Source organism: Vombatus ursinus, unplaced genomic scaffold (assembly GCF_900497805.2).
Source record: "Vombatus ursinus unplaced genomic scaffold, bare-nosed wombat genome assembly UNPS02007612.1, whole genome shotgun sequence".
Classification (NCBI taxonomy): domain Eukaryota; kingdom Metazoa; phylum Chordata; class Mammalia; order Diprotodontia; family Vombatidae; genus Vombatus; species Vombatus ursinus.
The window spans coordinates 10,130,971-10,147,971 of NW_020947390.1; the positions used below are offsets into that span (position 1 = coordinate 10,130,971).

The 17,001-nt window shown below is 36.8% G+C and overlaps 1 protein-coding gene across 1 annotated transcript in view; it reads right to left on the reverse strand.

The window, feature by feature from the left end:
• The window catches only part of ALKBH8 (alkB homolog 8, tRNA methyltransferase), a 50,214-nt gene extending 34,047 nt beyond the window's left edge, over window positions 1–16,167 (reverse strand). Inside the window, exons 1-6 of the mRNA XM_027849534.1 lie at window positions 16,121–16,167; window positions 11,707–11,842; window positions 7,816–8,053; window positions 4,838–4,969; window positions 2,714–2,809; window positions 67–171 (exon numbers count right to left, since the gene is read on the reverse strand). Coding sequence (XP_027705335.1) covers window positions 67–171; window positions 2,714–2,809; window positions 4,838–4,969; window positions 7,816–8,053; window positions 11,707–11,842; window positions 16,121–16,134 — 721 coding nt within the window. The 5' untranslated portion in view covers window positions 16,135–16,167. The remainder of the gene's footprint in view (window positions 1–66; window positions 172–2,713; window positions 2,810–4,837; window positions 4,970–7,815; window positions 8,054–11,706; window positions 11,843–16,120) is intronic.
• Between the last annotated feature and the right edge of the window lie 834 nt (window positions 16,168–17,001).

A 17,001-nucleotide genomic window follows, 5' to 3' on the forward strand; every position in this document is an offset into this window, starting at 1 on the left:
GTTATTTCCGTTACTTTTTAAAAATGAAATATGGACTTCGGAATTTTCAGAAGAAGAAGTACTCACCCTGCCCAGGTTCATACTGATTTATTGTCAACTGATCAGGGATATATTTAATGTGTCCTCCTTTCAAACACTTCTCTAAAAGACTGTTACAAATATCAGGAAGACCTGCAGTTAAAATTATAAGTATAAAACAGTAGACTAGAAATGTTTTATTCTAAATCTAACAGTTAGGTCTATAACCAAATGACAACAAAGAAATCCAAAAGACAAACTACTCATACCTCCCACAAAATACCAAATATTTTTCAAATTTTATAATTGTTTTGGTTGCTGCATAAGATTTTAGAGCAAAATTCAACAATGACTAAGAATTTTTGCATTTTATAAAAGAACAAGTCCCCAAGAGTGATGAAGTAATAGGTCAAATCAGAATATAACTTAAAAAAACCCAGTGATACATTTTTGGGGGTCTAGATCTGTAATTTCATTGTTGCAGAATTTCCCTCCACCAATACAGATTATAATTTATACACACAGCCAGTATGTATCAAGCGCAGAACTTGAACCTGGGTTTTCCTGACTCCAAGTCCATCTTTCTTTTTCCAACTTCAAGGTGACTCTCTAATATAGCTATATTTTATTTATTATTTATAACATGTTGTTTTATGAAATAAAACACTAAAAATTCAAAAAGATTGCAGTAAAAGTAAAGTTGTGGTGCAAGGTATTTTTCTTTTGTTACCAAATCAATACTAATCATTCTTAGGGGGTGGAGAGAAACAGAAGGCAGAGGATTTCAATTCACAAAACTTGTTTCTTGGTTTTTCTTTCTTCCTCTCAATTTTGAAGAATTTCATATTCAGTTGAAGAACTTATCCAAAGCATATGCAATTACAAAATTTGAGAGGTGGAACATAGTCCAAACCTCTCATTTGAAAAATGAAGACTAGAAAGTCCAACCCACATGTACAAAAATATTTCTAACAGTTCTTTTTGTGGTGACAAAGAATTGGAAATTGAGGGGATGCCCATCAATAGGGAATGGCTGAACAAGTTGTGGTATATTAATGTAATGGGATACTATTGTCCCATAAGAAATGATAAGCATGAAGACTTCAAAAAAACCTGGAAAGACTTATATGAACTGATGCAGAGTGAAATGAGCACAACCAGGAGAACATTGTACACGATAACAGCCATATTGTGCGATGACTGGCTTTGACAGACTTATCTCTTCTCAGCAATGCAAGAATCTAAGACAATTCCAAAAGATTCATGATGGATATTGCTAGTCACATCCAGAGAAAGAACTATGGAGTCTGAATGCAGATGGAAGCATACTATTTGCTCTCCTTTTCCTTTGTTGTTTTATTGCGTCATTCTCATGGTTCCTCCCATTAGTTGTAATTGTTCTTTACAACATAACTAATGGGAAAATATGCTTAATATGAATGTATAAGTAAAGTCTATATCAGATTGCATGCTGTCTTGGAGGGTGGGGAGGGAGAGGAGTGGGCAGAAGAGAAAATTTAAAACTCAAAATCTTACTGAAGAGAATGTTGAAAACTAAAAATAAATTATCAAAAAAACAAAAAACAAAAAACAAAAAACTAGAAAGTCCAGAGTCCAATGTCACATAGCTACTTAATGGAAAATCTTCTGGGACCAGAACCCAGCTGCCCTGACCCCTAAAGGCCCATTATTCTTTCTGATATATTATGCTGCTTCCTCCTTTCCTTTGAATCCCACTTAAATAATATGCACAGCTTACTGTATCATAGGATCAGAGATTTAAAGATCATCGAGTTTGATTCTCTGATTTTCTAAGTGAAAAAACTGAGGCTCAGAGAGATCAAGTGATTTCATTTTCCATCGGATTCCGCTCCTCCAAACTTCTCCATCATGCTCCAGACATCTCTTCATGCCTCTGAGCCATGTACCTTCTTCTAATCAAATCCAATTTAATCAACATTTATTAAGTGCCTACTATGTACCAGGCACAGAGCAAAAGGGGGTTAAGTGACTTGCCCAGGGTCACAGAGCTAGTGTTTGAGGCTGGATTTGAACTCAGTTCTTCCTGACTTCTGGCCCAGTGTTCTACCTGCTGCACCCTCTAACTGCCTCATCTTCTCCTTTTCTCTCCCCCCACTTCCTACCACACAACCTTTTTCAATTTCAACATGTAAAATGTGTTGTCTTCCCCATGAGAATATAAGCTCCTGGAGGGGAAAGACTGCCTTTCTTTTTGCTTATTTTTGTATTCCTAGTGCTAGCACAGCATCTGGCACATAGTAAGCACTTAATAAAGACTTGTTGACCAACTGGTTTACTGATTTGCCCCTGGGTATAAAGCATACGGGGCAGGATTTGAACCCACGTCATCCCGACTCCACGTCCAACACTCTATCCACTGTATCTTACAATCATTTCGATTATAAACGATAAACATCTTCAATTTTTGACTATAATGAGATGAGTCTTGAATTTTCATTCCAAATCTCTGGTCATACCACACACAATCAAATGGCACCAACTTTACTTCACTGTGGACATGAGTAGTAAACTTTCAGTTATTTTCAAACGCCACTAATAACAAAGTAACTAGCCTCCCCTCAACTAGGATGCAGTTATTACAAGGGAGACCTTATTTCCTATAGTGCATATTACAACTGAAATGTGGCACCAATATCTATTAACAATATCTTACCTCCAGGTAATGGTTTGTCCTTATCTACATTGTTGTTATCATAGCGAAATTCATACCCATAATGCTTTACTTTTCTATGTTTTAAAGATTTCTGAGCTGTAAAAAAGAGTAAATGGAAAAGAAAAAAAAAGAAGTGATTTCTTTGGGGAAAAAACGCTTAGCCTTTTAATATGCTTCAAAGTTACCACTATGCAAGAATTCATAGAGGAAGCTGCAGTATTTACAAACAACTCTTTCTGCTGATGAATTCAACAAAATTAACCAAATATCCTGCTTTTGTATCTAGTGCTTCTTCAAGTCTAAAATTGTAACAATTAAGATTTCACCCAATGGCTGGTTTAAATACTATCCTGTCACTCACATTGCTACTAATGAACTAGAGAGCTTTAAATCTGAGGGAGCACTCAGAGCTTTAGTGATTTAAAGAGAATGGTATTAGATTTTTAAAACTGAAAAAGAAAGTTTGAAATATCTGAGGTTCTAACTATAAGAAATGATGAGAACACAGTCTTCCTAGTTCTTATAGGAAATCTGCACCATGGTAACAAAGTATTATTAGTATAATTTGCTTAACTCTGAAAAAAAAAAAACATGAATACTAAGAATAACTCAGAATTGAGTTACAAAAGAACAAGAGACCTTAGAGAAGTTTGCCATCAGCTGGAAGTCCTTCTTTGGTCGAGATCCTGCCTGGGACTTATGGCATGGACAAATACATTAGTTTCTCCAAATTTTTTTATTTGCAGATGACAATGCATCAATTGCAGAGAGCCCCAGAATGTTCTAATGTCTCCTCAGTGAAATCCATAATAATTTTTTAAAAAATATTGCTTGAGGCAGTTAGGTGGCACAGTGGATAGAGCACTGGCCCTGGAGTCAGAAGGACATGAGTTCAAATCCGGCCTCAGACACATGATACTCACTAGCTGTGTGACCTTGGGCAAGTCACTTAATCTTGATTGCCTTGCCAAAAAAAAAGAAAATTGCTTTAAACATCAACATTGTAAAAACAAAATGGATGAAAAAGGCACATTAGGCAGCGTATCTCATCTAGTTGGGTGGGTGATTGTGTGTCTGTTTGCACGTGCATGTGTGTCACTGGGCATATATGCATTCATGTGTGTATGCTACTGTGGCCAAAAAAATTCATCACCCCATGGCCAACTTGGCTATGAACCTCACCAAACTGAGTTAGGCTAATTACTAGATAACAAGCATAGAATCCATCACTGAGTCAGTATTTGATACCTTTCTATCTTGTGAGAACCTGCTAGAGCTTACACACAGTCCCCAGGAATTCAGTCATCTCAAAGCTGCAATAAAACATCAGTCAGATTTCTAAGGAAAACAATCACATCACATATTTACATACATGCATGGTGTATGTATGTATGCATGTATGGTTAATGTGTGTGTATATACACAGATATACTGTACACACAACACCATACTGTCTCTTTCTCTATATATATCTTAGGTAAGTCTCGTAGATGGAAAATTATCTGGGTCTAGAATTAAGTAGGAGGAGAATGATTGAACTGAACTGAATTGAGGAAGATTGCAAGTTATTTTCAATAACCCCAAATTGCTCCTTGCTGCAAAGGACCATCTCTTTTAAAACTAATATTCCCCCAGTGCTGCCAAATAGCCATAAATCATGGAATACTAAGATCTCAGACAAATTCCAAGTATAAATAACCCAAAGGACCCTAGAAATAAGGTAGACATAATTAGGTTGTAGCAGGTTACCAGACAACTGGTATTTGAGAAGAGGTGTAAAATACATCATCAAGGACCTGTATAACTAGAAAAAGAGGGAAATCAGTCATTTAGAGAGAATGGGGAATACCAAAAGACAGACAGAACACTACACTGGTATCCCCAGGATACCAAAGGAGTAAGAAAAAGGTCTCTAGCACATTGTGTGAATCCTCCACAGAGGATTTATGGAAAGGCCTAGGCAACCCCGGTATAAGATGAGAAGTCACAACAAGACAGTAAGCTGTCCTGAAGAACCCATGCCATTGAGAATATGCACCAATTAGGGTGACAGAGAAACAGAAAAGCATGTAAAGACAATCACTTGAGATCTGCAAAGACTTGATTTCCATAACTTTCACTTACCATTTTGACCAAAAGAATTGTCAGTCCAATCAATACTTTCCAATAACATTTTCTCATCCTCAGGAGAGACAATTTCTTCCACGATCATGAGGCCTGGAGGTAATACTGGAGGCCTAAGATCTTCCCAATGCACTAGAGAAATAAAATTAAAATAATTGCATACAAAATAGTAATTCTATCCATATATCCATACTCCAAGTCATAAATTGCCTAAATTTCACTCATAGAATATAAAAATTGACCCAGTTATACATTACATGTGAAAAATGCAAAAGCAAAAACTAAGAAGAAATATAATGAGTTTTGCCCACTGTCATCATCAGTAACAAAAGAAACAGTCTCTTACTTAGGTATTGTGTTCAACCATGATTGAATTACTTTTTCAAATCCTGCACAAGAAACAACGTTTATCAGATTTTTGAAATGTCCAACAACATGCTTCTTTAAATGAAATATCAAGCGCTCTCTAGTCATTCCATGCAGGAGTCTTAACGTACAGTTACTTTTTCTAGGACACTGAACACTATGTTATAGTCAACTACAGAAAATAAAAACTAAAACACTACTCTCTAAGAAACTGATAATAACAATAGAGAAATCTTCCATAATATCTTCCAAATGGCTCCAAATATAACTGCAATTCTGAAGGGATAATTGATTAGAATGCAGGTACAGAAAACAAGTACTGGGAAATCCATGCTTAAAAGTATTTTTTGTTGTTCATTTTTTTCAGTCATGTCCAACTCTTCATGACCCCATTTGGGGTTTTCTTTGCCATTTCCTGAGTCTTCCTGACTCCAGGCCTGGAATTCTCTCCACTGTGCCACCTAGCTGCCCCTTAAAAGTATTAGGAGATTAACAAAAAAAAAAAAAGTCTGCTAGAGGCTAGAACACTTTCAAAGACATGTGGTATATCCAAGTTCATGCAATCACAAGCTGGTACAGTGAAAACAGCAGTAGACTCTAGATCAGAACATCTAGATTCCAGTCCAGCTGCTGCTTACTAGTTAGACAGCGAGGTGGCACAGTAGAGAGAGTGTGGGAATTGGGGTTAGGAAGACCGGAGTTCGGTTTCTGCCTCAGACCCTTACTCGTTGTGTGACTCTGGGAAAGTCACTTGACCTCTCTGTGCCTCAGTTTCCTCATCTGTAAAATAAGGATAACCTTAGAAGGTTGTTGTGAGGATCAAATGAGATAAAATATGTAAAGCACTTTACAAACCCTAAAGCCCTATATAAATGTTCATCATCATCATCATCATCATCGTCATCTTCATCATTATATAAGTTTGGGCAAGTCACTTAACTCTTCTAAGTCTGTGTCCTCATCTAAGAACAGGGAGAACACTAGCACCGTGTACCTCACCAGGTCATTATAAGAATAGAAAAGAGGTATTTTTCTAGTGCCCACAGTTGTTAGTACTTACCCTCCTCAAGTTGCCTTGCATTTACATTTTTGTATAAATGCTCTATCTTCCCAGTAGAATACAAACATTTTAGGGGCAGTCCATTCCTTGCTTTGTCTTTACATCCCTAGGGTATAGCACAGTGTCTTACATAGGGTAGGTGTTTAATAAATGCTTGCTGTTGAAATGAAAGGAACATATGGAAAGTACTTTGGGAGGATAAAGTGCTATGTAAATGTAAGCTATAAGTTATAAACTTTAACAGGATTTCATTGTATTTTATTGACACAAGTCCACTAATTTAAATACTGTGATATACTGTACAAATGACATATAGATAAAGCCTTGTGAATGGCTTCAGTTTAAAGATAAAATTGGGCATAGTATTCTTTGAACAAAACATAAATCAACTATAAGCTTAAATAAAATTTCCATTTCTCTCTGAAATACTAGAAAAAGTAAAAACACTTTGTGAATTTGCAGTTCAGTGGGTATTCACTACTGACAAGTACCAAAATAATTTTGATTTTATTCTATTCTCATTCACAAAGTCACAAGTTTATAAACGTGAGTGCAGTAGCTTTGAAAATTTGGCAGATTGCATTACTGCATTTCAGAGAAGAAAAAACTTCTAAATTCACTTACTCTAGGCTACTTTTTAATAAGTGTCCTTAATAGAGAAGAAAGAAAAAGTGACGGGAAATGACAGGGACAATATTTAGCTTTCTAATAAAAACTGTTTCCTAATTTTAATTTTTAAAAACTGATTAGAGGCATATAAAACTGAGACATAATCTAATCAAGGATTGGGAGGAGAGGTCCAAATTTAGCCCATGAACTTAAAACTGGAAAAATTTTGTAATTAGGCAGAGATGAAGCACAAGATATTTTTTAAAACACAAAAACATTCTTTAAAAATGATCCTTTAAAATTTCCTTTTGAAACACATTTTGATGCAATGTAAATTTGATCTATTAAATTCTTCCCTGGGAGGACAAGTAAATATAGAGTTCCTTCTATTTCCCAAGTTTAAGCAGACGGCCATGGAGGGTGATCCTCAACAATGAATCTGAATCTCAAAATGACTTTAATTGATTAAGCAACATGGTCGGCACTATGAATCCCACGATGATTTAATATTTATCAATTGGACATTTTTGTACTATCAATAGAACCAGTAGCTAAATGTTGTTCATTATTGTTCAATCATTTCAGTTGCATCTAACTCTTCATGACCTCATTTTTGGAGTTTTCTTGACAAGATACTGGAGTGGTTTGCCATTTCCTCCTTCAGCTCATTTTATAAGTGAGGAAACTGAGGCAAACAGGGTTAAGTGACTTGCCCATTGTCACACAGCTAGTAAATGTGTGAGGCCACATTTGAACTCAGGAAGATGACTCCAGGCCTAGCACTCTATCCACTGTGCCACCTAGCTGCTCCAATGGCTAAATAGGCCTGTTATTTAACTAACTTTCATTTTACAAGCTCATTTTATAAGTCCAATTTTAAAAAAAGAACATGAACTAAGGTAAAAATCAAGAATCATCCTCAGAGGATAAACAAACAAAATACCTTTTTCCACAAAGTTTAAGTACAGAGTGATATTTTGTCCCAAGTCATCTACCATTTCCTTTCCATTGAGGGTTACATAGGCCTTTTTGGATTCCTCTTTGGTCCTATATCTTACAAAGGAGTAGGGTTTGTTGGGCAGCATTAAGAGAGCTTCCACCGATCCGCATCTCTCTAATACCCTAAGCAGCTGGGTTCTACTCACACCATTACCCAAACCTCCATTGGCAACGACAAGGCTCTAATTAAAACAAAACCAAAAAAAAGAGGCATTAGCAATCAAAATTGATTTGTTTATCCTAAAAGAATATTCTACTAATACAATAATGCCAGAGGAAAAAAATGAGTATTGTTTTATAAGTATTCAATGATTAATTGGCTCAATAATTTTACATATAATTTATATAAAAATTTTATATAAAAGCCCAAAATTTGATACTTTGTGTCCACAGCAAATGTCAACTTATTACATATATTGTTTTTTCGAAAAGTAAAATGTATATACCAGCCCAAATTCAAAATATAGATCATGGTTATTAACTATAAATATAAATTTAATATAATCACACAAAGGCAATCTAACACAACTATTTTACATTATTTCCAAGAACAACTGAGTTTTTTAAAATTACACTCCAATGCAGCATTAATTATAGGTTCTATTTAAGATGAAACACATGTAAAAATTTGTCCAACACCAAGCTAGTTAAATTAACCAATGTACAGCTTTATAAAATCTCTTTCAGACAAAGTTTTCTATAAGTGATATACATCATCTAGGAGTCACAGAACTTTCAGCAAATGTGATTTTTTTTTTTTTGCTGCCTTGTACTAAACTTTATTCAGGGAAATATTTTTTTCTCTTCTTTGTATCTTTCTTCTGATGACACATCCATTTGGTCTCACAGCCAAAGTCCTTGAACAGAGAAAAATTTGCTGTCTGGTCTGGATCATACATAACCTTTACTTTATCATCTACTACTTCTAAGAATATTGAAACACAGCAGAAATAAGCCTCTCATCAAGGAAGAGATTAGTTTGTGACTCACCAGACCTTCACTAACAAAATAAGTAGGGAAGTATAGGTCTCTGCCATAAAAACTTTAAAGAATGAAACCTGATGACAACAAAGGTAAAGTAGATAATCTATCACGGCCGACTCCATGCTCCCATCCTACCCACCCACACACAAGAATCTTGCTATAACAATAAATACTTTGGACTAGAATTCAATTTCATATATCTAATATGGGTCCTTTCTGGACTTCATTAATAAAGAAAGTTTAGTCTATAACCTGTCAAAAGGACCTCATTATAAGATGATTATTGTAAGACTGCACTACAAGGCAAACAGTGGTATGAATTTCAGGATAGCCTTAAGAGCAAACATGTGTGTGTGTGTCTGTCTGTCTGTGCACACTCGCGCACATGTGTGACAGAGACAAAGAGACAGACAGAGTGTCAGAGAAAGACAGACAGAGAGACTGACAGGTAGACAGGCTCTGAGGCTAGAATAGCTGATGATTGCCAAGGTTCCATATTGTTCCCTTTGGGGAAAAAAAAAGACAGAAACAAAGTGTGGAAGAAAGACAAAGAACAAGGTAGGAATGAGGAGAGCTTCTTTCTTTTCTTATCTTATTCCTCTTTCTGCATTTTAACCCTTCAGGTGTTAGCTAGAGATTTCATATTAATACTTCAAGTCATTGTTCCTCTCCTACACCTTACTCTGACAAACCTAACTTTAACTTACAGTTTTAGCCAAAGGATAACAAACTTACCTCAACATTAGCCATTGTTTCATCTTTAATTGTAAAATCTACGTATAAGTGTATTTTTCAGATATAATCTGAAAAGTTATTTTTCTGAAAATACAATCTTTTATAAAATCCAGAAAATTTGGTTTAAAACTTGAGAGCTTGAATGATTTTTCTCAGAACACAAAATATTTATGGAACACCTAATGTGTTCACAGTACTTTTCTTATCTCTATGGCGGCACTACAGTTCTCAAAGAATATCCTCAAAACCACTGGTTTCCTTTACAGGTCTTCTCTAAATTATCTGCAGATCAGTCCAAAAGTTAAAGCAATGGTTCAAAAGTTAGAAGATCTGAGTTCAAAACCCAGCTCTGCCACTTACTATCTGGATGACCATGGGCAATTCAATTAACCATTCTAGGACCAATTTTCATTATCTGTAAAATAAGGGAGGTTGGACTAAATGACCACTCAACCCTCTCCTAGTTAATAATCCTATGAGCCAAATCATAGAATAATGAGTTAATGTTTGAAAAATACATTTTCTAGAGAATGTGAATTGTTGTCAAAATGTAATGAAGATTTTTTTGTAGATATCCAAAATTTAATTGTTTTTTAAGCCGGATAAAAGATCAACAATTTTTTTTTTCGTCAAAGGCATATGGGAGATCAGGTCTATAAAATCTTGTTTTGTCATGGTCCGTTAGCCAAAAAGTTGAAGGGAAATCTGTTAAATGCTAAGAACTTAAAAAGATCCAAACATCCAGGAAAGACTAGAAGGGCTAGAGTAGAGTTTGCTTATCAGAGAAAAGCTTTAAAAATAAAATAAGAGGTTCCAATGTAATCTCACTCTTTAGGAGTCACCTGTGGTTTGATCAAGGCTGGTAAACAAAGCCAGAGGAATCTCAAATATAGTTTAAGAATCTCTTAAATGCTTCTCTTCCCATCTCTTTTCTTACTACTATGTCAAATGGTTCTTGTGAAGAGAAAATAAAAAGCATGGCCCTGCAGCAATCAGAACTGATGCCAGGTGGGGCATCCATTTAATCCTTGGGTCACCTCAGCAGCAACATCAGGAGAAACAAACAGTGCCACTGATGGAGGCTGAGGTGCAGGTGGAAGGAGGGCAAATGGCTAAATATCTTTGAACTTCTTTGAATATCTCCTCACTTAATAGAGTTCCTCAAATATACTTAGGCACTAATTCTTTATTTAAAAGTCACTTAATCTGTCATCTTATTTCCATCCTCTTAATCAGAAATTTCCTTTAAATTACCCCATCATTAATATTCAGTTTCTATGCTAGACCTCTTATCTGCCAGAAGTCATATTGCCTCTCAACAAATAATGTCAACCATGTTTTCTACTCACGTGTTTATTTTAAATTTATTAGGAGAGTCCACATTATGATTCAGAATAGACCAAAACTGAAATAATGAACAATAATAATACCATGTTATATCTGTAATCCTTTTGAGGCAATATAGCATAATGGAAAGAGTTCTAGAATTGGAGTCAGAAGAGCAGGGTTCAAAGCCCAATTCAGTCACTTATCCTCACAAAGGTTCCATTTCATAACAGGAAAATGAAGCTAATAATAATTGCGTCACCTTCCTCATAGAACTGTTGAAAGATGTTCTGCAAATACTGAAGCACTACATACATGAATTATCAGTTATTAATATATAGTGTTTCACTTGATCAAGATAGAGTAGATATTCTCATTTTAAAGGTAAGGAAATTGAGGTTCAGAAATATTAGTTAATTTGCCCCCTCACAGCTTAAAGTGACAGAGTAGGAACTAGACTTCAGGTTTTTTCTAGTCTCCTAAGTGTTACTACGTCCTAAACATAAGCTTCCTCTAGCTACTCAACAAAAGCAATGGAAATTGATATGGTTGAATTAAATATGATTATACAACTATATATGATCATGATATCGTCCCACCAGAATGTTAAATAACCCTAAAGTGTAAATGAAGTAAGACATCTCCTCAAAACTATTTCACCTAAAGAGGTTATTTGAAAGTAGCATGGCAATTACATTTACAATCAAATGATAATAAAAATTTCTGAAGTATTTGAACGTAGCATGGCAATTACATTTAAAATCAAATGACAATAAAAGTTTTGAGTCACCTCAGTGACATGGGATACACTTTCGATGCCTTCGTGTCTCAGCAGCGTGTGTCTGGCTTTGATTTGTTTCCTCAAGAACTTCTTCTCAGTTTTACTAAGTTTTGGATGACTTTGGTTGTTGTTGTCCATGCTGGCACTGCAGAAAAATATGAATGGAATATTTATCTTCAAAGCACAATTGTTTTCTTCTTTAATGGTATTTTTTTTTAATGAAATCTTTGGACAATGTTTAACATTCCTTTTTTTATAAAATTTTGAATTCCAAATTTTCTTCCTCCATCTGTTCCCTCCCCCCCCAAAATGGTAAGCAATTTGACACAGGTTATATATGCGCAATCATGTAAAACATTTCCATATTAGCTATGTTGTGAAAGAAGAAACAAGACATAAAAAAAATTTAGTTTGCAAAAAGAAAAAAACCATGAAAAAAAATAAAGTGAAAATAGCATGCTTCAATCCGCATTCCGATTCCATCGGCTCTTCCTCTGGACGTGGACAGCATTTTCCATCAAATCTTATCAAAGGGCAATTTTAAAAAATGCCATCCCTGCCTTGTACCTGGCACTTTCCATCCATATCTACACTGCTCCCTGGGTTCCTCTGATTCCTTAGAATTCAAGCCCAAATTCCCAACCGCACAATATTGAGAAGAAAACATCTGTGTTAAAAATATAGATCCTGAAATATTTATAACAATATTTTTTTTGTGGTAGCAAAGAAATGGAAATAAAGTAAATACTCATCAATTGGGGGGTAGCTAAACACACTATGAATAGTACATGACTATAATAGAATATTACTATAAGAAACTATGAATATGATAAATACAGAGAAGCATGGAAAGATCTGCATGAATTAATAACGCACAGTGAAGTAAGCAGAGCCAAGAAAACAATATACACAATGACTACCAGATGCCCAGGCAGTATATAAAATTATTTGAAGTGGTGCAATGATTAGAGTTCAGGACATGGTATATGGAAAGCCTGAATTCATACGTGGCTTTGCACTCTTACTAGCTATATGACTCCAAGTAACAATCTGCCTCAGTTTCCTCATCTATAAAACAGGGCAATAATAGCACCTACCTGCCAGGGATGTTGAGGATAAAGTTAGATAACTGTAAAGTGCTCCGCAAACCTTGAAGTACCATATAAATACCAGGTTTAACAACAACGTAAATAGAAAAGATACCCAGGCAGCTGTGTAAACACAAACGTTAACTCAATGGACTGCCCCTGCTATGGGGTCACAGTCTAAATAAAAGATAATCTTCATCCCTTTAGTTTTTCCTGTATGAATTGTTAGGCTGAATTCTTGAGGAATCATTGACCCCACTGACTGAAAGTCAAGGGACCTTCTTGAGCTGATGCAATAAAGACAATTGATGAGCACATATTTCTCTGCTTCCTACCTCACTTGACTTTAATAACCTGAGGGATCACTGAAATGGTTATTTTTTGTGATAGCCTTTTAAAAATTTTTATTGGGTGTTATTTACACCACAGTTATATCCAGAGCTACTTTCCATTAGCCATTTTCTCCACCCTTTACCTTCTTATTTTGACTGGCCAAGCACTTTCAACAATATAGGATACCCCAATGAGGAACTCTTCTACCAATTAAAATCAGTACCCACTTTGTACCTTAACATCTTAGAGAGTAGCCTGGGGCATTCAGAAGTAAAGTGACTTGCCCAGGGTGGCACATTCAATATGTGTTAGAGGATGGACTTAAACGCAGGTGTTTCTGACTTAAAGACCAGCTCTATCCACCTAGCCATGATGTCCCTCAACTCTCCCTTATAACAAAGACAAAAAACTAATTAAAATCAACCAACAAAACATTTGAGTCTGATAGCATATGCAGCCTTCTGCGCTAATAATCTCCCATCTCTCGCCCAAGAAGAGGAAAGTGTGTTTCATCTATGGTTGCATTTATCAAGGAATCTTTCATGTCCTTAACACAAGCACAAAAAGACTATAAAGTGAGTTACACGCCACTGCCAATGATGAACCACACAGAAATGGCTTAAGGAAGTGGTGTCAAACTTAGATAGAAAAAGATCCCTACAGCAGCATACTGACTTAGAAAACCATAAATGAACATTACCTATATTGCATTTTACTTATTTTGTTAAACACTTCCCAAGTACATTTTAATATGATATGGGCCACAGGGCCCTCCCCTTTGGGCCCAAATTTGATACCTCTGGTGTAAGAGACTGCATCAAGAAAACACAAGATTGAAAGGAGAAGGTTGAGCTGGTTATGTGGAAAGAGTAAGGGATGACAGACAGACAACCTGGGTTCTTAAATGGTACAGATGAAACAGAAAAAGACCTAGAAGGCATCTAACTGAATGGATCCTCAGTGAAGGATCTAGGGAAGTGCATGAACAGATTCATTCCAAATCAAAGGCATGCATGGGTCATGACGTGCACCAATGGAAGACTATCCACATTAGAAATGAGATCACAGACCCACTGTAGTATTAAGGAAGTCCTATATCAATATTCCAACTGCTTCTATAATGATTATTTTTAAAACACACTGGATTTTCTTCCTTTCTTTAACAAGTATTTATTGAGTGCCTGCTTGGTTAAATGAGTTAACATACGTAAAGCACTTTGCAAACCTTAAAGAGCTATATAAAGGCTAGCTATTATTAATTACTATTTGTACAAGGCACTTGCATCATCAAACGCACAAAAAAAGTAAACAAGTTAAGGCACATTTTGTGCATTAGAGATATCGTTCAGTTGTTTCAGTTGTACCCAACTCTTCATGACCCCATTTGGGGTTTTCTTGGCAAAGATATTTGAATGGTTTACTTATTTCCCTCTCCAGCTCATTTTACAGGTAAGAAAACTGAGATAACACAGTTAAATGACTTGCCCAAGGTCACACAGCAAGTAGGTGTCTAAGGCCAGACTTGAACTCAAAAAGATAAGTCTTCCTGACTTCAGGAGTGGCACTCATTGTACCACCTAGCTGTCGCACATTGGGTAGAGGTAGCATTTCACAAAGTGATGCTTTTCTGATGGAATCTGAAAGTCCTAAGAATCTCTTCCAAATAACTTGGAGTCATTAGGTTAGATATTTTTCCAATACTAGGTATGCATGTCTGTGGTTTCCATGCAAAGAAGATAGCACAAAGTGGGAATTACCAGGGTTTTCTATAATGTTCATTTCAGCTGTTACTTTCCCAGAGTCAATTAGGTTCAAAATCTCAGTGATATCTGACACTTTTTTCTCACTGTCACCACATCTGGTCAGTTCCACTCCCAAAGCATCACAGATCCAATTTCAATTCCCATTGCTACCACTGTAGCCCAGGCCCTCGTTACTTCTTGCCTGATCTACTGCAAAAGTCTCCTCCTCCCTGTCCTCTCCTCCTCCAGTCTCTCCATTATACATACCGGGGCCAAACTTAACCTTTCTAAGCACCTCTCTGATGACTGCTCAATATTCTTTAGCTGCTTTCATCATTCAAGTCCAAATCCTTAGCTTGGTATTGAAGGCCTCCAGGATTTGACTTAAATCTACTTTAAGTACAGGATCCTTAGGGAGATAGAAGGAATAAAAGGAACAGCAGATGAATCAAAGTTGTAAGACTAGCAAGGAGTAGTGGGAAATGTTATTAGTATCTGGGTAAGTTTGTATTTGCAGTTAGCAATCTAGTTTCCAGCAGGTGGAGCCTTACGACCATATACATATAAACTTTTTCTTAACCTACAATGGCAGAATAGTTTCTCACTTAATGAAGTAAGTTTGAGTTTTCTACAAGTTATCTCTAATAAACAGAATCCTATTTCTCCCCAGTTCACATTCTAATTTCAGATACACATTTTCTTCATTCCTAAATGCTCATCAGGTGAGGGAACCTAAAATGGAGGAACGGCTTTGCCTGGGGCCCTGTCTACCAGTAAATAAGCATTTATTAAGGGCCTAAATACAAAGAATGGTAAAGGACAGGTCCTGCCCTCGAGGAGCTCACAATCTAATGAGGGAAACAAACAAGTTACATACAGGAACAACTGGAAATAATCAAGATAAGCAATATAAGTGGACACATCGCAGACAAATATAAAAATGGCCCATACAAATGCAAACACCACACAAACGCCTGCCAACCACAGGGGCACACACAAGTGCGGACACCGCGCAGGGCTCCACGCAGGGCCCCCCGCGCCGCACACCGCAAGCGGGGGCCCAGGCCCCGGAACCAGTCATAGGATCCCTCTGAGTTTGACTTCAAGACCCGCCCAGTGTGAAGCGAAAAGGGAGCAGCAATAGCCAGGTGGAGGCCGCGACTTGACTCTCTAGTGGTAAGATCCGCGGCAGCTTCCCCGACCTTGCCAGCCCTAACAACCTCTTCCTCACCCGGCCCCTTGCTCCCCACCAGACCTTACCTGGGGGCAGCCATGTTGGAAAGAGAGGCACTCCATTTCCCATCAGCCCGCGGGGCTACGACTACAATTCCCACAATCCTCCCCCCTCCTGCCTAAGCATAGGGCCACCTCCCCCACCCCACTCAGTTAACCCCTTCGTGACCGAGAGTTCTTGATTTCTAAAGTGCTCCAGGTGGCAGCATTCGCGCCTTCCATAATAGTTTGCACTCATTGGCCATAGTTGATAATTCTTCATGGGGGACGAGGGAAGGAAAGGGGGTGGAGAGAAAAGATTTCCTATTGTGGCAGAGGACTACATATTGTGGCCACATTTAATTTTTTTTTTTAATTTGTATACTTTAACATTAATTTTAAAAAATTTGAGTTCCAAATTCCCGCTATTCCTCCACCCTCTCCCTCACTCATTGAGAAGGCAAGCAATTGTGATGTTAATTATACATGTGAAATCATGCAAAACATTTCCATGTTAGCCATGTTGAGAAAAAAGCAAGAAAAATTAACTAATTGAAGACAGCATGCTTCAATGTGTGCTCAGAGTTCATCAGTTCTCTCTGTAGGTGCATAGCATTTTTCATCATGGGTCCTTTGGAATTGTCTTGATCAGAGTAGCTAAGTTATTCACAGTTGATCATTGTTACTATAGATAGATAGATAGATATAGATACAGATTTTTTTTTTTTTTGGCTAGGCAATGGGGTTAAGTGACTTGCCAAGGGTCACACAGCTAGTAAATGTCAAGTGTCTAGGCTGAATTTGAACTCAGGTCCTGCTGACTCCAGGGCTGGTGCTCTATCCACTGCACCACCTAGCTGCCCCACATCGTTATAATATTGCTGTTATGATATACAATGTGCCCCCGATTCTCCTCACTCCACTTTGCA